This window comes from Argentina anserina, chromosome 4 (genome assembly GCF_933775445.1).
Source record: "Argentina anserina chromosome 4, drPotAnse1.1, whole genome shotgun sequence".
Classification (NCBI taxonomy): domain Eukaryota; kingdom Viridiplantae; phylum Streptophyta; class Magnoliopsida; order Rosales; family Rosaceae; genus Argentina; species Argentina anserina.
Window position 1 is genome coordinate 15946058 of NC_065875.1, and position 18204 is coordinate 15964261.

The 18204-nt window shown below is 38.3% G+C and overlaps 3 protein-coding genes across 3 annotated transcripts; 2 read left to right on the plus strand and 1 right to left on the minus strand.

Annotated features, from left to right (window-relative positions):
• The first annotated feature begins 492 nt into the window (after positions 1–492).
• On the plus strand, positions 493–9981 carry LOC126790658 (cysteine-tryptophan domain-containing zinc finger protein 3-like). The gene is made up of 11 exons (XM_050516985.1): positions 493–973; positions 1794–1866; positions 1974–2098; positions 2219–2611; positions 2705–4005; positions 4178–4590; positions 4687–6587; positions 6693–6850; positions 7913–8073; positions 8657–8793; positions 9267–9981. The coding sequence occupies exons 1-11, from the start codon at positions 869–871 to the stop codon at positions 9483–9485; spliced, it is 4986 nt and encodes a 1661-aa protein (XP_050372942.1). The 5' UTR covers positions 493–868; the 3' UTR covers positions 9486–9981.
• Positions 9982–10850: 869 nt separating this feature from the next.
• On the minus strand, positions 10851–12618 carry LOC126792257 (pentatricopeptide repeat-containing protein At4g15720-like; the record flags this gene model as incomplete). Its single annotated transcript, XM_050518720.1, is given in 4 exon segments — positions 10851–10874; positions 10877–11851; positions 11853–12186; positions 12188–12618. Coding segments are annotated over 4 exon segments (1764 nt in total), but the record flags the coding sequence as incomplete, so codon positions are not given.
• A 3056-nt stretch (positions 12619–15674) lies between these two features.
• Positions 15675–17314, plus strand: LOC126791568 (protein SRG1). Its single transcript, XM_050518037.1, has 4 exons — positions 15675–15963; positions 16097–16344; positions 16452–16779; positions 16862–17314. Exons 1-4 carry the CDS (start codon positions 15703–15705, stop codon positions 17132–17134), a joined length of 1110 nt encoding a protein of 369 aa, XP_050373994.1. The 5' UTR covers positions 15675–15702; the 3' UTR covers positions 17135–17314.
• Positions 17315–18204: the final 890 nt, after the last annotated feature.

The window sequence follows — 18204 nt, forward strand, 5'->3', positions numbered from 1 at the left end:
TAGTCTCAAAATTGTCTCTTCCTTGTGAATTAAATCTTTAACTTGAATCCTATTCTGCAATCTTTGTGCAGCTTATGTTGAAGCCAATTTCTGCTGTGCATCCTCTTGGTTCCTTATTTCAAAGTCGTTTTAACTTTATGAATTCTATAGAATCTGCTACCCTGTGCCATACATTCAGAGAAACCACATGATTGATGATTCTCTTGAGAAGGGTCTTGTGACTAGCTTTTGCTAATCCTCTTGCTCATAGTTGTATTATTTAGATGATCATAGTTGCTGTAATTAGGACTAGAAGAGCTTCCTACTTTTCTAATAGTTGTTAATTGTCTTTTTGACCCAAAAGAAAAAATAAAATTCAACTTAAAACCTTTCTAAAAAAAAAAAATCAACTCCAAACAAGCTACGTGACCAACGACGCGCCGTTTTCCTAAACAAACCCTTTCCCAAACTCAAATACATAACGTGACTCACGCACCCTCGCGCTCCTTTCTCCCGCACGCGGCTCTTCAAAATCAATTTGGATGTTCTCACTCGCCGTCATACACAATCCCACTCTGAGCTCCGATCACCTCTCGTCTCCAATCTCCGCCGTCCACTCTCCGACCCCGATCGTCACCTTAAATTCGGAGACTTTGAATTCCAATATGAATTCCGTCAATTTCTATTTGATTTTTCTGGGGATTTTTTTCATAGCGGGACTGTGACTCTCTTCGATTCCAAACCGTTCGGGGGATTAGGGTTTCTGGGTTTCGTTGGATTTTTCGAGATTTTTGGTGGGTTTTGTTCTGGGAATTTCGGACTTGTATGCTGGACTTTAGGGAAGGTTGGGCGCGGTTATAGGGTTTTGATTCGAGGTGTTTAGGGAGAGATGGAGGTGAATAATAATAGTACTGAGCTTGAAGAAGGCGAGGCTTCTTGTTATTACAAGGACGACGGCGAAAAGTTTGACCCGGACACTGATCTTGCTTACCTTGTAAGGGCTTTGTGTTCAGTTGTTTTATTTCATTGGAGTTTTTTGGTTAAAGGTTTGAACTTTAATGTGTGATGGTGATCATATGATTGTAATGATATCGAATTTGTTTGGAATGTGCTGGAATCAGAGCGAGTTTTCAATTGCATGGCCATGTGTATGTGTGTTGAGTACAAGAGCTTGTATGTTTTACTGGAATTCTGATCTAAGGTGAAAGGATTTGGGTTGGAATGTGATTCTATGTGGGTTGGTGGAGTAGCAATTAGTGATGGAAAGTAAAGCATGGAATAAAATCAGAGTTCATTATTTTGCTTTGAACTGCTTTGTGTTCCGGTGTGCTTGTCGTGCAAATAGCATAGGAAACGGCCAGTGGATGTCTTTTGCTGGATCTGAAACAATGTAGCTTCTTTTTCTGGTTCATGTACAGAAAAAGTGCACATTATGGCTGACAACTGAATAATTTCTTGCAAGAACTGTATCTTAGTATAATACCTTGTTATCCACAAGTAATCGTATTTTAGTATTCCTGTATGTCTTCCAGAGATCCCAATTGTGCTTGTAGTAGATTAGTCTTTTTTTTGTATTTCTTGTTGATGTATCACATCTTGTTGATGATGATGTTTTTTTTGATAACCTTGATACTTGATGTTGTTTAGCGTCTGTTATACAAACTACTTAGTCTATAATAATGGGAGTAACAGGTTCAGTATTCATTTTCATGCTCCTTGATTATTGAAATAAACACTTGATCATTTTATATTGTTCTTTTGTTCTGATCTCATCCATGTATTGGGCGTTGACACTATTGCTTTTGTTTTTCAAGGAGGAGAAACTTGAGCAAGTTCTAGGACATTTCCAGAAGGATTTCGAGGGTGGGGCTTTTGCTGAGAATTTGGGTAAGTGACCTATCCTGAAAGTTTGACACACTGAAGCTTTAGTTCTGTTCTCTCAAAGTTTGGTTAATGGCTCATCATGGGGAATATCTACTTTATTGTTCTGTCAGGGGCCAAATATGGTGGATATGGTTCATTTTTACCTACATATGAACGATCTCCATCCGTTTTGTCTACTCCAAAGACACTGTTGGGAAACTGCAACACATCAAGATCTCCTAAAAGTTCCATGGAGGTATATAAATTTTTTTTTGATACTTGTTATATGGTTTGAAGGAGACAAATATGGCTGAGATCTTGTCAAATTGAGATAACTCCATGGTTAATTGAGCACTGTGGTTTTTATAACATACAGGGTGCCTCTCAAAACTTGAAAGCGTCATCAAAAGCACTTCCAACTGTGAGGCCTGGAACTTCTTCACCCAGTGCTCGTTTCTCACATGATTCTAGGGTTATTGGGGGCATTTCATCTCAAGAGGATCTATGTGTTCCATCTACCCAAGTAGCTGAGAGGTGTTCCTTAAAAGATGAGATGTCAAACAGATCTGGTAATTCCAGTGATCAAAGGACACTGAAGTTTCGAATCAAAATGAACTCTGAGAATTCATCTCGGAAGAACATAGCAATATATAGTGGTCTTGGGCTTAGCTCCCCATCTTCATCATTTGGGAATAGCCCCGATGGAAGTGGAGAGATGCCACCTGCCTCTGAAGTGAATGTGGATGAGTCTCCCACTAACATTGTTCAGGTAATGTTCTAGGTATTCATGCAGTTCCTCTTGCGATAGATAGACCTAAAACTGCTCTGGTTATATTGATGGACATTGTTTTTGTGTTAACAGGTTATGACTTCATTTCATGTTCCCGGGCATGATCTGATGTCACCTCTTCATGACAGTTTTATTTGTCTCACGAGAAAGAAAAAGCTTCATCAACTAAAAATTGTACCCCAATCTAAGGGTCCTCAAGAACGTTCGTTGTCAGCTTCCACACGGGGTAATGGAAAATTGTCAAAGGAGCTAAATGTTGAAGTTGCAGCTAAAGGTGAAGAGCAGGTAGAACCGAAGATTGAGAATGTCAAGAATGACATGAAAATTCTTATAAAAAAGAAATCAGGAATTCATTGTCTAGGAAGCAAGGAGCTATTGTCCAGTGGCTACAAATCATTACAGCTATCCAACTCAGTGGGTGATTTTAGTGACTGTGCTCAAGGTATGCATAGAACACCAAAATCTGGGGGTACCAATGAGAATGGGGTGAAGGGAAGTTTATCTATCTTTGGGTTAGCAAAGCCGGAGTCAAAGGAGTTGATATCCGATCATAGTTTTGACAAGAATGAGAAGCAAAATACTAGGTGTGGTTCCGCAGAAAAATTTCAGAAACAGTCTAAAGATATTTTCCACAAGAACGGTCCGGTTGAGCTCATAGATGGAGGCAACCACAAGGGTTACAAGTTTTCTGCCTCACTAGATTATTCTGGTGCATTCAAATGCAAGGAAGAGCTAGACCAGCACCCCCAGAATGTTGGTGAGGAAACTACTTATCATGGTCAAGGAAAAAAAAATGTCCATGGCAAGAAGGAAAAACTGTCTTTTAAGGGCAATATTAAGTCAAATGAAAAACTTGTTAATGAAAAACAACCAGGTAGCTTAACAAACGGAAGCTTTGGAGTTGAAATGGGTATAGTGACAGAAGATGAACTGCATGGTGGTTATGGTGTCTGTCTATCTAGCAGAAAAGCGCACAAGTTAAAGTTGCAGAAGGATTCTGTCAGAGATAACCGTAGAGATTCATCGGGGGGTACAGTTTTGGAACAAAGGGATAAAATGGAGGCAGCAAAAAGGCCTGTTGATGATTTTGATGTGCAATGTAAGTCATCTAAGGTCAAACCAAGTGAAAAACTGAGTGGTAGAAAGGTCGATAATGTGTTGATGCCCAGGGGATCTATAAAAGATGCTTTTGCTACATGCCTTCCTACATTTGAAAATGGACTAGCGTCAGATACTGTACCAGTAGTTGCAGCTCCTATTGTACTTCTAGAAGATTGGGTTTGTTGCGATAATTGTCAGAAGTGGAGGCTTCTTCCCTTTGGAAGAAAAGATCTACTCCCTGAGAAATGGTTGTGTAGCATGCTGGACTGGCTGTGAGTTCATTCTCATCCTTGCTTGTGGGAAGTATAAAAATTATGTACTCATTTTATTCATATAATTACGGATTAACCTAACAAATGTGTTTTCTTTCTCCCCCTGTTATTTCTGTTTGTGGTGTTTGTCATAATATACCTTTTCATGGTGGTTTTTCCAAATGGATTGTAGGGGGCCTGGGATGAATCAATGTGACATCAGTGAAGAGGAAACAACAAAAGCTCTCAATGCATTATACCAACAACCATCTTCAGAAAGTTTAACTAACCTGCTAACTCATGCTAGTGGAACAACATCTGTAGTACCTTCAGATCATGCTCAACATCTCGATCGAGATAGCATGTATGATAGGGTGAAGAAGCGACTTGGTGCGAAGGAAAGACATAATACAATTAATGGTGGTGGTGGTGTCTTAATATCTTACCTGCAAGAACCTGTGAAGTGTACAAGCTTAAACGACGTTAACCAGCCTCCTTTAGAATCAAATTCAATGAAGAAATCTACTGATCAACGTATGAGTAATCTCCAGAACCTGGGCATGGACAAAAACATAGCTAAGCAGAAGGAGAAGCAAAGAAGTGGAGGTATGCAAATTTGTTATGATGTTTCGCTTTGCTATGATATGACAATTTTATGGAATGCTGGGTAGCGTATCTATATGGGTTCTTTTATGTCTTCAGGTGATGCAAAGAGAGTAAGATTAATACACAAGAAGGATATTGATCACCATATATATGGTACCTCCAAGAAGCCCAGGAGAGAAGATATGTTGCATGCTGATACAGATCGGAGTTCTGAGATTGACCTTGGGAGGATGGGGGTCACTTCCAGTAATGGTTTGCTGACCCATGTACTTGATCATGACAGAAAATACAATGACTTAAGTTCTGAAGGCACAAATGTTAAATTACAATTTTCTGTGAGGAAACCGGCGCATCAAATTCAGGTCTCATTAGATGGTGGGCCTTCGGATGTGGGAGTGTGCAGTAAAGGGGATAATTCCATGAAGAAAAAGAGAAACAGAGAGTGGCAGAATAATGTGGAAACATCTGTACATTCTGTAAATGATGGTAGGGTATATAACGAGGAGGAAAGTAGTGAGAGTGGTTCTTGGAGGGAGAAGAAGGCCAGGAATTTGAAAAATGAATGTAAAGATTCTACTACTAGTAATATTGATGATAAGTCAGATAGAAAAAGCAGAGTTACCAAGATTGTTGTGTCGGGCACAAAAGCTCGTCCATCTGTTGTCATGCTAGAGGACAGAAATATTGTTAAGGATCAGCAACCCAGGAAACATAGTAAAAGGAATGCATCTCAGCGAAATTTGGAAGGTGCAAATGCATTAAAAAGGGATAATGGATCAGGACATGTTTCTATAGCTGCCACTTCAAGTTCTTCAAAGATTTCAGGTTGCCATAAATTCAAAGGTGACATTGAGGAAGTGAAAGGCTCGCCTGTGGAATCGGTTTCTTCATCTCCTCTGAGGACCTCTAACTCAAACAGGCCGACTTTGGCAAAGCAAGATGGCTCTGTGAAGGATGAACCCATTTGTGGTGGATTCTTTTTAACGAGTAAATCCAAAAGACTCCGGGATGGGGGTGGAAACGGTAGTTTTGATAGATTGGGGAACACTGGGACAGAGAAAACTTCAGACAATATTTGTCCTGAATCTCATAATTTTTCAACGGTAGGCTACCATAGGGGAGATTCTAGTGGTAATGATGGCCAGTTCCTCAATGATCAGCATGACCTGCGTTGCCATTATGATGATAGAGAAAACAAGAACCATCCTGAAGATCTAAGTTTTCAGAAAAGATCCAGTAATGGCTCCTCTTTGCCATCGAAGGACAATATTAGAGGTTCTTCGAGTGACTTAGATAGGGATAAGATGAAGATCTCAGATCCGGTGACTGAGTACTCAAAAAAGAGTCAAAGATATGTGTCTGAGATTGACCGCAATCATGATGTTAGAAACAATCTTCCTGAAGAGTGTAGCATTGAGACAGTTACGGTCAAAGATGAAAAGAATTATGAAATTAAGCTAGACAATGTGGGACAAGGGTCAAGTGGAAGTGCATTAGAAACTCAATTACAACAAAAAGGCTATGAAGTGTCAGATGAGAAGTTGGGTGCTACTGAGTTCCCTATTAAAAAAGGTGCCCCACGGCAGAACATGAATCATGATTTTGGGTGTGGCCAAAAACAAAATAAGTCCAATAGCGGAAAACCAACATCCTCTTCAAATTCTCACAGTGAATCAAAAGAAGGGGCAGAAGGGGTTGAAAGGAAAGAAGGGGCTCGATATCGTGGTTCTCAAGCCATAGCATGGCCTGAGAGAGAAGCTGTGTTTCAAGGACTTCCAAGTTTTGCTGTCAATGGTAATGTGCAAAAGTCATCAAGACAATGTGGAACTGCCACTACCAAGAATGGAGATAATTGCAATGGGGGACATCTTATGCCTGACCATCAGGGTGCAAGAGATGTAGTGGATTCAAGTCCTATGATAAGCGCCTCTGGGCAGATTGCTATTAAGATCCTGAATGAAGCTAGAAGTCTAAGAGACAAGGCCGAACAATCTAAGGTTTCTTTTTAATTCTTATCCAATTTTCAGCTTTATTTACATGATCTATGTGGTGTTCCTATTATGTCTCTTTTATTAATATAATTTTTTTAATATCTTTTATAGAAAGGTGGGTTCCACGATGTAAGTACTGTGGCTTATTTCCAAGCTGCCCAAAAGTTTCTTCAAGGAGCATCGCTTTTGGAAAGTTGCAGTTATGAGAAAGGCAAGCATGAAGATATGACTCCATTGCAAGTGTATAGCAGTACAGCTAAGCTTTGCGAGTAAGTCATAGTGCCTTCTTGTCAAATACAGATAGATGTACCTCATCCTTCAAATTTTAATTTGTAAATGGACTGCTGGAAATAGTCTTTAATTCAGTCTGAGTACATGTTTATACTAACTAGTATTTGTATGCCCGTTTTTGAGTTTTGAGATAATGTTTCCAATTTTCAATTTTTCAGTCTCAAGGTTTTATTTTAGGGTCGCTTCTTTTGGCCAAGTCCAACATTCCATATTTTTTAATCTAGTCCCCTTCCTTAGACGTGCTTCATAATTGCAGATTTCTATGTCACTCTGTTAGTATATTCATCTTCTATACTTTTTTGCTATCTGTTAGATTTTTACTATAGCTGGACTTGGTACTTAAAACTCGTTACTAGAACGTACCAGATTTAGAGCATTATGTTATAGGAATCATACCTAGAGAAAGATTATGAAAGTTAAACTGCTCCAAGTTGACCCATTCTTTACACTAGCAGGAAATCTCAAGAATCTCAGACTGACAAAGTTGCACTTCTATAGATTCATTGACACCTATACTATTAAAACTCCTGAGCTTTTGCATTCAGGCACTGTGAAGATGATGATACATTGTACCTTAAACTTTATTATGATACGTAGAATATGGAGTGACTAGCTCAGAAAATGCCTGTGTGAATTGTTTTTATCACAGAACTGTAAATTATATGGTCCTTAACACTTTCAAAATCTTATTATTGCAATCTTGCATTATCTTGTTTGCGATGAAGTATTAGGGATATTAGGTGTCTATAGTATACAGTATAAGAGAGAGTGGCTTTAGTTTTTCATTTGTAAGTCACTTTCTTTTTTAATCTCAGGTGTTGTTAAGGTTGTTAGTTAACCAGTGAACACCTTGTCCCATACTTTTTTTTTCTTTATTGCTTGTTATAAGTTATAAGAAAGCAATTTTCCACATTTGTAATTACTCAATAACCTTAGACTTTTGCAGACCTGTTTTTTGCAAGACACTGTTTCTAAGCTCTGGTTTTTTCCACATTTATAAACCTGTTTTTGGCTTTGTTCTAAACCCATTGAATACACAGATTTTGTGCCCATGAATATGAAAATTTCAAAGAAGTGGCTTCTGCTGCTTTGGCCTATAAATGCATGGAGGTGGCGTACATGAGGGTAGTGTACTGCAAACATTCTAGTATAACCAGAGATCGGCATGAGTTGCAAGCTACTCTAAATATGCCTCATCAAGGTAAAGGGCCTGTTTATGAATAAAATTTAGGTTTTTAAACTTCTATGCCATTGTGTCTTTGAATTTGATATTACGTACCATTTATGTTCTTTTATGATGTGATTTTTCTTTCATTAAGTGATGTTTTGTAGTGTAATTCAGTTACTGCAGTTCATATTACACTAAAAAATAGTTGAGAATACATTTAGCTAATTCTCCTTTCTTTTCTATGAAGCTAGGCTGTTCCTATAGGTGTTACTTGTTTTACTCAAAATCTCAAGCTTTAAGAGTTTATTTATTTCATTACCAATAGAACCAATTCTTGTTTCTTACCTTACAAAATCATAACTGAAATTGGAACATCAAACCTTTCTCCAATTTTTTTTCAGTTACATTTGACAGGTTTGGTTCATGCAACATGTTATGATGTATCTATCTGAAAAATAGAAGCAGTGTCATCTTTTGATTTCAAAGATTTTATAGATATGGAAATTGAACTTGGCATGCGTTTTGGTGGAAATCCAATTAGTCTTTTCCTTTTCTTGATAATGTAATATTAAATCACTCACTTTTTTATTTATTTCCTTTTAACAATACTATTTAGGGGAGTCTCCATCATCTTCTGCATCAGATATTGATAATTTAACCGACCAAGTGATGGCAGAAAAGGCTATCTTATCTAAGGGTACTGGTTCTCATGTTGCTAGAAACCGCCCTAAGATTCTCAGGCTGCTCGACTTTGTAAGTTAATCATGCTTTTAGTCTCTGAATGAATTTTATGAACTTGTCGTATGCTGTTCTTTTCATGTCTTTTGATCACCACTAGTTTAGGGACTAAAGAGTCGTTATTATGAACACCATGGATATACGTATTTCTTAGGCGACTAAGGAGTCATCATTATGAATATTATGGATATACATAGCTGTTCAACAGGCTTCGTGATTGTTTTTTTATTATTATGAGATATTTGTAAAGGTGTCTGATCATCTCTGTCGACGCAGCAGCCAACCCTATGCATTTCTGAGACATTAGGTTGTTGGCAACCTTTTGACATATGCTTGACTAGATTCTTTATCTGAAGGCTTTTCAAATGATTAGTGTTAAGGGATCTCCTTTAGGGCCAGTACAATAACGACTCAGACTTGAAGTCCATTGTGGCAATGCATTTAATAGGTGTTACAAGAGGGTAAAATTGGTTGGTATTATTTTGCAGACACAGGATGTAAATTTTGCAATGGAAGCCTCCCAAAAATCCCAGAGTGCTTTTTCAGCTGCTTGCCTGGCCCTGGAAGATTCACATAAGAATGATTGTATTTCTTCTATTAGGAGGGTAATTGAGTTCAGCTTCCAAGATGTAGAGGAATTCGTCCGGTTGGTTGAACTTGCAATGAAGGCCATAGGTCGATCCAAATTTACTGGTCCTAGAGATTAAGTCGACCTTGTAGATATTGCATTTTTCTGGTTTTCTCCAAACAGGCATCAAGAAAGGAAAGACAAGGATGCCTACATAGATCAACACTTGAAAATCTGCGTAAGAGGCTGATTCAACAGATTATTACCCTCTGTACATGTGTACAAAGTGAGATTGAAAATTTTGTATTGTATTTTCTTTTCAAATTACATCTATTCTTGACGTGGATAAGAGCACAGCATGCTCATCCTTAAGTTTCATGGGTTGGGAAAGAGGAAAAGGATTTAGTTCACAATACAGCTTGGAGATTGTGTGATAGTTCAGTTCTATATTTTTGCGCTCCCTGGATTCGGAGCTTGAGGGAAAAATATCTATAGAGATTGGATACTCATAGGCAACCATTTTGAGGAGGTTGAATACTAATATAGTGATGACTGATCAATGTCCTATCAGAGAATTTTCTGTTTTATTACTATTTTATTGTATAATAAAAACAACAATTTTTATTTTGTTGCAAGACTTGCCCTCATTAACTTGTGTGTATTCTGATTAGAAATTCAGCATAGAACTGAAGTACATACCATGCGTGTCTGGAGGTAATTACTGATGCTTAGGATGAGACGTAAAAAAATTTCATCCATTCTTTTGTAGTTGCTGGGAAGGTAAAGCTCGTATCTTTTCTGAGTTTCGATTGGAGAGCGCATAAGCAAATATTGTTAATGACATTTACCTTTCACGGGTGAATGCACAAGCATGTTTTCCAGGCATTCTACTTACTGTTTGCATATTACTTTCAGTTGTTTATACTAATAAAGTGGTATCTTGGCTTGAGGAAGTTGAGGATGGAACTTTTACTTGGTCTTTAGCAGCCTTCGTTCTGGTTATTGATATGATGCTCTAAAATGTACCTTCCATTAGTTTTGTTTGTAGTTTTTGTTCTCGTTCTCGGGGCTGGTTGTATAAGAGCACTCATTTTAGCCTCTAGAATCTTGCACCTTGTATCATAGAAACAATTAAGCAATAAAATCTGTTTTCCCCCCCCCCCCCCCTCTGTTTTTGACGCTATTATTCTATAAAGTCCTGGATGTCTTTTTTTAATTTTTTTTATCATGCACTTTTGGTATTTGAATAGCTTCATCGACTGCTTTTGAGTTGGAGCTCTATATTGGAACTTGGAAGACAGATTGGCAAACAGTGGACAAGATTACGTGATACAGTGGCATTTATCAAAATTAATGATATGTAACAGGTCCCAAAGGACATTTTTAGGTAGCTGAGGACTCGGATTTATATCAATATGAGAATACAGAAAAAAATGAAATGGCCGTTACTTTGAAGAATCTGTACCTGTGGATTTACTATAACTACATGCTGAACTCAATATTGTTACCAAAAATCCCTACAAGTGCAGGGGAACCACATTTAAAGTGATGAAACCTATTAACATCTCTAACAACTAATTCCCTCCCAACAATATCACTAATAAGCTTGAAAGCCTCATGACAATCAGTACACATTCTCAAGTTGTTCATTATTCTAATGGTGACTCCTTTTGGTATACACAGAAATGCAAAACCCAACGCCAGTCTTTCACTATGAAGACCTACAATTCCCTCCCTGGCTTCCTCTTCTATATTGATAAAGACCAATCCTTTACTCCCTCCTACATACCCCCTTTGTTTCATTTTCCCCTCCAACTCCCTCAGCAAAGTAATCACCTCACTTTGGCGTGCACATGATGATACATCTCCAGCGTAAAACACATAATTTGTGTCTTTAATCTCTACCCAACTGCAGCCAGGTTCTTTCCCAAGCCCAGTGTGCCTCATTTCTGACCGAAGACCCTGGGCAGTCTCCCAGTCCCCACTCAATGCATAAGCATTTGACAATGTGACATATGCACCTGATACCTGTTGGTTGGAATCTATAAGCCGTCTACTAGCTTCAACAGCAATATCAACCCTTCCATGAAGCCTACTTGCTGAAACAAGTGTCCCCCACACCGAGGCTTCTTGATTTAGTTCTGCTTGGAGGGATTTGGCTAATTCGTATGCCTCATTGAGACGTCCAAGCATGTCAACTATGCAAGTATGATGCTTTGCGTTGGGGGATATTCCATGTTTCTCATACATAGACTCATATAATTGGAGCCCTTCATCCACAAGCTCCGAATGGCTACAAGCGTGCAAGACACCAACAGAGGTGACATCGTTTGCTCTTATTCCTCTATCAATCATTTCTTCAAAGAGTTGAAGGGACATTTTCCCCATTCCATACTTGGCAGCCGCGACAATCATCGAAGTGTAGGGTATTACATACGGATTTGGGATTCGCCTGAAAACCCTGTTAGAATACTCCTTAGCGTACATGTCAACAATTGCACTCGCAAATCACCTCATTCAAATCATGGCCACCTCGAATCACTGCTCCATGTGCAACTTTGCCAGAAACTAACCGACCCAAGCTTGCACAAGCATTTACAACACTAGCCAACATGAAATGACTCGGACACTCCAACATCTGCCGATTAAATTCCCTAAAAAGCCCAAGTGCTTCCTTGCCTCCTCCATTCTGGGCGTCAGCAGCAATCATCGAAGTCCAAGACACAACATTCCCACCACCCGTCAAATCAAAAACCCGCCTAGCGCCACCGACTTCATTACACTTCCCGTACACATCAACCATCGAAGAACACACAACGAGGTTATTCTGCAGACCCACGCGCGTGAATTTTCCGTCCTGTTTCGACATCAGTAAGTGCCGAACACACGTTAACAACAGTAGCGAAAGTGAACTCGTTGGGATGAACCGAAGACTGAAGCATTCTCCCGAACAGCCGCAGAGACGATTCAGGGCGAGCGGTGCTGGGGCAGCCGGAGATGAGCGAGGTCCACGACACGATGTTTGGTCGGGGCATTTCGTCGAACACCTTGACTGCAGAGTCGATCCTGTGGAGCCAGACATAGCAGTTGATGAGGCGATTGGTGGTGAGAGTGTCGTATAAATAGGCCGACTTTACCGCAACGGAATGGAGGGAGGTTGCGGTGGAGGAGTGGTTACAGTTGCGGAGGAGGAGGGTGAGGACCGTGAGGTGGTGTTCCGACGGTTGGTTTTGGCGGGAAAAGTTTGAAGAAGCGGCGAGGAGGACCAATTGGTTTCAACGGCTTTTTCATTTGGGGTGCGCGCGAGTTTCCGTTGGGTGTTGTATTTATACGAAGTATCAGTTGAGGGTATTTTTGTCAGATTGTTTTTGTGTTTGTTTCTTTTTCTTTTATTTATTTTTTTTCAAATGAGGAAAGAAATTTTGGCATTCAACATCTGGGTGACAGGTACCTATGTGTGCATATTGTTTACCTTCAACGTATCTTGATTACGAGGGTGATTGTGAACATTTGTAATTTAATTTAATTATTTTCCAGTTAGACGATTGGGAAAGATGAATCAAAATTGGGATAGATGATCAGAATGTACAACTCTTAAGACATGCCGAGATGAAGAAAAGACACCTCTTGTGTCGTAGATCTTTGTCTTGCGCTTTTGCTCTTTGAATTTTACTTGTAGTAGTCTATAAATATATATGTTTTTTTATATGTTTAAGATAATATATGAATCACAATAATCTTTTTTGTCTTAAAAAAATGAATGTATGCAGATTGCAGAATAAGGTTCCGAGTTTGGCTTACTCTTTTGTATGGATCTCATAGTATATGCTATGAGATCATGTGATTTGGCTACTCAATAATTAACTTGATAGTTGATCCCGTGATTTGACGCTCCCATCACCTTTTTCAGACCTATGCTGAATTTGGTTCGACCAACTATGGTTGCATATATAAACAACAAGAAATATCATCCCCTGATTTGACAATATATACGATGGTGCGCAAGTCTCTTACCTTTTCAAAAAGAAACTTGCACCATGTTCCAATGTGGTAGGTTCCTGTCCGTGCATACTTGAAAGCATTCACTAAGAGTCGGCAATCCACAGTATTCACCTCTATAATTGCTGCAGAATATCCTAGCTCTTATACCTCTTCTTTTTGTTACATATTCTCTTCAATGAATCGATCTCCTTCATCAAAATAAACCACGGGCTTGTAATGGGGGAAATGCCAGATTGAGTAGTAACCAAGTAGCATAAAACTACATGCCTGATTAGCATCTAGTTAACATAATCGATTGTTCTTCGATTCTTGGCCGTCTCCGAAATACAGTAGAAAGTAGAAACCATATTACTGATATACAGTCTGAGTGAGCTAGGGTTTGAAGAAAAGAGAAGAGTGGACAGAGATAGGACAACATCACTGGGTTTTGGTCTGAAAAGACGAAGACATGTAATGGGAATCCATGCCAGATTTGAATGTACATGACTACTCGACTACGTACGTACCTCCCCCAAACAAGTCTGCAATTACAGAGACAATTAATGGAGTGTACCTGACACTACCACTGTTAGATTCCTATCTCTTTTCTCTTCAAAGAAGAACAAAAATCATTGCTTCACACGTCAACAGTACGTCTTGAACTCTTGATCTATCAAGGCACCACCACTAGTAATTAAGGTGCGTAGTTCACAGAAACGAGAAAGATTTATACTTGATTGTATTTCACGAGATGATGTTACTGTGTTTTACCTAATTTTTTTTGTAATCTTAACTCATTTCAATTAAAATCCTTGTGGCTTTTAATTTAATTTATTGTTTTGCATCTTATTTACCCATAGTGATTTAGAGTTCAGCTATCAAGTCTTACCAAGTGCTTGTTTCTATATCTGTACAAAGTGTAATGACCAGTGGAGAAGTATTGACATGGAATGAAATTGTCGCCTGATTAGGACTCAGTTTGGCATTGTTGTACTGTGGGTAGAATTGCATTTGAAGTTGTTGTGAGCATAATTATTTTTGAAACTGCTGCAAGAGGAATTAATTGAAATGTTTGATAAACTGTTTTGAAAATTGATGTGGAACCGAAAAATAATTTTGTATTTGGTTAGAGTTGTATAATTACTAAAATAGACATATATATTGTTAAATTATTCAAATTATAATGTATTATTATCAACATCTTAAAAAGTATATAATAATTTAGATTTTTTAATAATTTACTACCTCTTGAACTTGATCACCATCAATTGTGCCTGCAATCCTACAAATTAACAGAGGCAAGCTCAGAGAATAAATTATGTACCCAAAGATGTCGATCATACTCTAAAAAGCTAGTATGTAATATCTTCTCTAATAGAAGCTATATATAGTTGTGCACTTTTGCACAAATAAGTACTCATATTCTTCTTACATAAGGATATTATTCATCACTAATTATATGGGTTGCCTACACATATTCCTAGAATCTATTCAGTACAATACCACAATTGGACGATTGGTAAATGGTACAAAGTGAGGCTATGGAGTTGAAACTCTCTGTCATAACAGTAAATAGGTTTCCGTTAGTAGATCAAACTCTTTACTTCTTCATTTGTCAGGCCATCAACTTGCATAAGTTCTCTAATTAGTTTCGGAGTTGCAACTACAAAAAAAAAAAAATCCAGAAGAACTTCAAATTAGACACAACTCTTGGTAAGGGGAGTACATAGAGTATAATAATCACCAGAACAAAGAGCAATATTATCATTACGCTAGCAAATAAATGAATATAGTATGCAACAAGTTATCTTTGCCAAAGGAACTATACGGATGCCTAACAAAATACATTACTCCAAATATAATAAGCTCAAGTTCAATCATGGAATATTTATGTGGCTATAGAGAATAATATTACCAAGTGCTTGTTTCCAGATACATGCAAAGTGTAATGACCAGTGGAGAAGTATTGTCACCTGATTAGATCTTACTTTATTAGCTAATGAGATCCAGCTATTGTGCTCATAAACTGCCGTACTAATTTTACCACTGTCATTTTTTAATATCTGGATCTAAAGGCTAGGGCTGCATGTAAAAGATCATAATAAAATAAAATAAAATAAAAGGTATACATTTGAGACTTTGAGAGATTAATTACTTAACTTTGTAAAGTCAATAAACTAAGTACCCACAACCTAGAACCATATTGGATGTGACAATTGCAATTTTATATAGAATTCGTCAATAAATAAAGTACCTATATTTTTGCTTTCCAGTGCCTATAAATACAGGCATGTGAAAGAGTTGAACTATCAAAGAGAACTAGTGTACGTATTAGAATTCTGTTTACTTTGTTTACTCCAAATTCTTCTTCTTCCATGGCCCCAATTCCCATTTCTTCTGTTAAGGTTGGACACATTGATGATGTCCAAGAGCTGAGAAAGACCAAGCCCACCATAATTCCTCAAAGATTTGTAAGGGACCAAATTGAGAGACCAACAAGTCTAACCACTGTTATACCATCCGCTAGTGACATTCCCACTATCAACTTCTCAAACCTTTCCAGTGGAAACACAGATGAACTCAGAACTGAACTCTCTCAGCTCGCAACTGCTTGCAAGGACTGGGGATTTTTTCAGGTAATTATATCGCTATTTACCCTTGTCGGGGGGTTTTAAAAAATAAGCTTTGCATCATGTAAGGTCATCATGAGCCTCTCTCCGGCTATTGCTAACTAGCTTGAGTTAACTTTGATTACGATATGCATGGCAGGTGGTAAATCATGGGATTGATCTGAGTCTGCTTGAGAGTATAGAGAAGGTAGCCCAGGATTTCTTCATGCTACCATTAGCAGAGAAGCAGAAGTATCCAATGGCTCCTGGAACTGTTCAAGGGTATGGGCAAGCTTTTGTTTTATCAGAGGACCAAAAACTTGACTGGTGCAACATGTTTGCTCTTGGGGTGGAACCTAAGTTCATAAGGAGCCCAATGCTTTGGCCAACGAACCCAGAAAAGTTCAGGTAAAAGTTTTTGCTTTTATTTTTCAGATTTAGTCTTCAACTCTCGTTTTCACAAATATATTTGATAAAGTCCAAATCTTTTTCTTCTTTTTTCTTTTCCCCTCCAGTGAAACTGTAGAGGTCTACTCAAAAGACGTGAGGAAACTATGCCAGAATCTTTTGAAGTACATAGCCATGAGCCTTGGCTTGAAAGGTGACATCTTTGAAAAGATGTTTGGGGAGGCTGTTCAAGCCATAAGGATGAACTACTATCCTCCATGTTCAAGACCTGACCTTGTTTTAGGCCTAAGCCCTCATTCAGATGGGAGTGCCCTAACAGTTCTGCAGCAAGGGAAGAACAACTCAGTGGGACTCCAAATCCTCAAAGATGACAACTGGGTACCTGTTCAGCCCATTCCCAATGCTCTTGTGATCAACATTGGGGACACCATAGAGGTGAGAAAATATCTGGAATTCAACCTCATCATACAATTTTTCAAATACTGTTCATTTCTAACACGCATCAAAATAATTACAGGTTCTTACAAATGGGATCTATAAGAGTGTGGAACATAGAGCAGTGACTCACAAGGTGAAAGATAGGCTTTCAATTGTCACATTTTATGCTCCTAGCTATGAGGTAGAGCTTGGACCTGTGCAAGAACTGGTGGATGAAAACACTCCATGCAAATATAGAAGATACAGTCATGGAGAGTACAGCAAACACTATGTAACAAACAAGTTGCAAGGAAAAAAAACACTCGAGTTTGCTAAGATTCAAAGCAAAAGTTCGAATCAAGGACCCATGTAGTGCATATATTTTAGTTCCCAAAATCTTGTAAATAGGAATTTAGACCAAAGATCTGGTCGAGTATGTTGTGAAAAGTAGCTTAAGTTAATGCACTGTTTATGTATAACGCATTTGTATAACAAGGCTAACAGTTAATGGAAGCTTGTGGGGTACTTGTGTTTATAAACTCTTCTTGTCAAATTGAGCATGCCCTTAATTATTCTACTAAGCATTCGTTACACTTGCGGGCATGCTCAAAATAATTAGTTCTAATTAAGTGGAAAGGTTTGGGTGCCGCTACTACATGCAAAAACTCATTTTTCAGTGCTAAACTAGCTCAAAATTAAAGTCCCTTCCAGCCAGGGCAAGAGCTATATAACACACGGTCTTTACTCTTAATCTGTATCTCAACTTAGTCACCTCACGAGTGTTGAGTTTTAATCACAAAAGGGCATCGGTATAAATGGTTATTATCCACCCACTTATAAAATTTATTTTCTTTGTCATTTATTAGATGTGAGATCTCTCCTCTCCAACAGCTCTTACCTTATCAATTTAGGAATAGAGCATTCCATAGTGTCTTAGTGAGATTGAGAATAATTATGAGTAGAGAGATCATGCAGATTCTTAGTTATATATATGTTATCAATTAATTTTGAAAGTATTCGGATTGAAGAAGCTAAGAAGCACGTACTCCCTAATTAAATTCACTTGACGCTCATTTGTACTGGCAACTAGCTAGGGTTAGGGTAAAAATCACCAAGCCCGGTAGAGCATTCAGCTCGCAAACTTAAGAGTTACTGAGGTTCATGCATGTTCGTAATAACATGATGTATATTTCCAATATAGCTAGCTAAGGGTTAGGGTAAAAATTACCAAGCCCGACTTTTATAATAGAATTAGAGCATTCAGCTCGCAAACTTAAGAGTTACTGAGGTTCATGCATGTTCGTAATAACATGATGTATATTTCAAAGATAGTTAGGCAGTGTCGGGAGACTCATCAGATGCTAACAAGCATAAGAAAACAAAGAAGTAAAGCAGATCGAAGCTAGCAAGCATAAGAAAGACACTTTCTACTGTTCCCCTTTA

Coding starts and splice junctions, on each gene's coding strand:
- LOC126790658 (XM_050516985.1), top strand. CDS start 869: ATGGAGGTGAATAATAATAGTACTGAGCTTGAAGAAGGCGAGGCTTCT. Junction 6,588..6,692: donor ACAAGGCCGAACAATCTAAG/GTTTCTTTTTAA, acceptor TATCTTTTATAG/AAAGGTGGGTTCCACGATGT. Junction 8,794..9,266: donor TTCTCAGGCTGCTCGACTTT/GTAAGTTAATCA, acceptor ATTATTTTGCAG/ACACAGGATGTAAATTTTGC.
- LOC126791568 (XM_050518037.1), top strand. CDS start 15,703: ATGGCCCCAATTCCCATTTCTTCTGTTAAGGTTGGACACATTGATGAT. Junction 15,964..16,096: donor AGGACTGGGGATTTTTTCAG/GTAATTATATCG, acceptor TATGCATGGCAG/GTGGTAAATCATGGGATTGA. Junction 16,780..16,861: donor ACATTGGGGACACCATAGAG/GTGAGAAAATAT, acceptor AAATAATTACAG/GTTCTTACAAATGGGATCTA.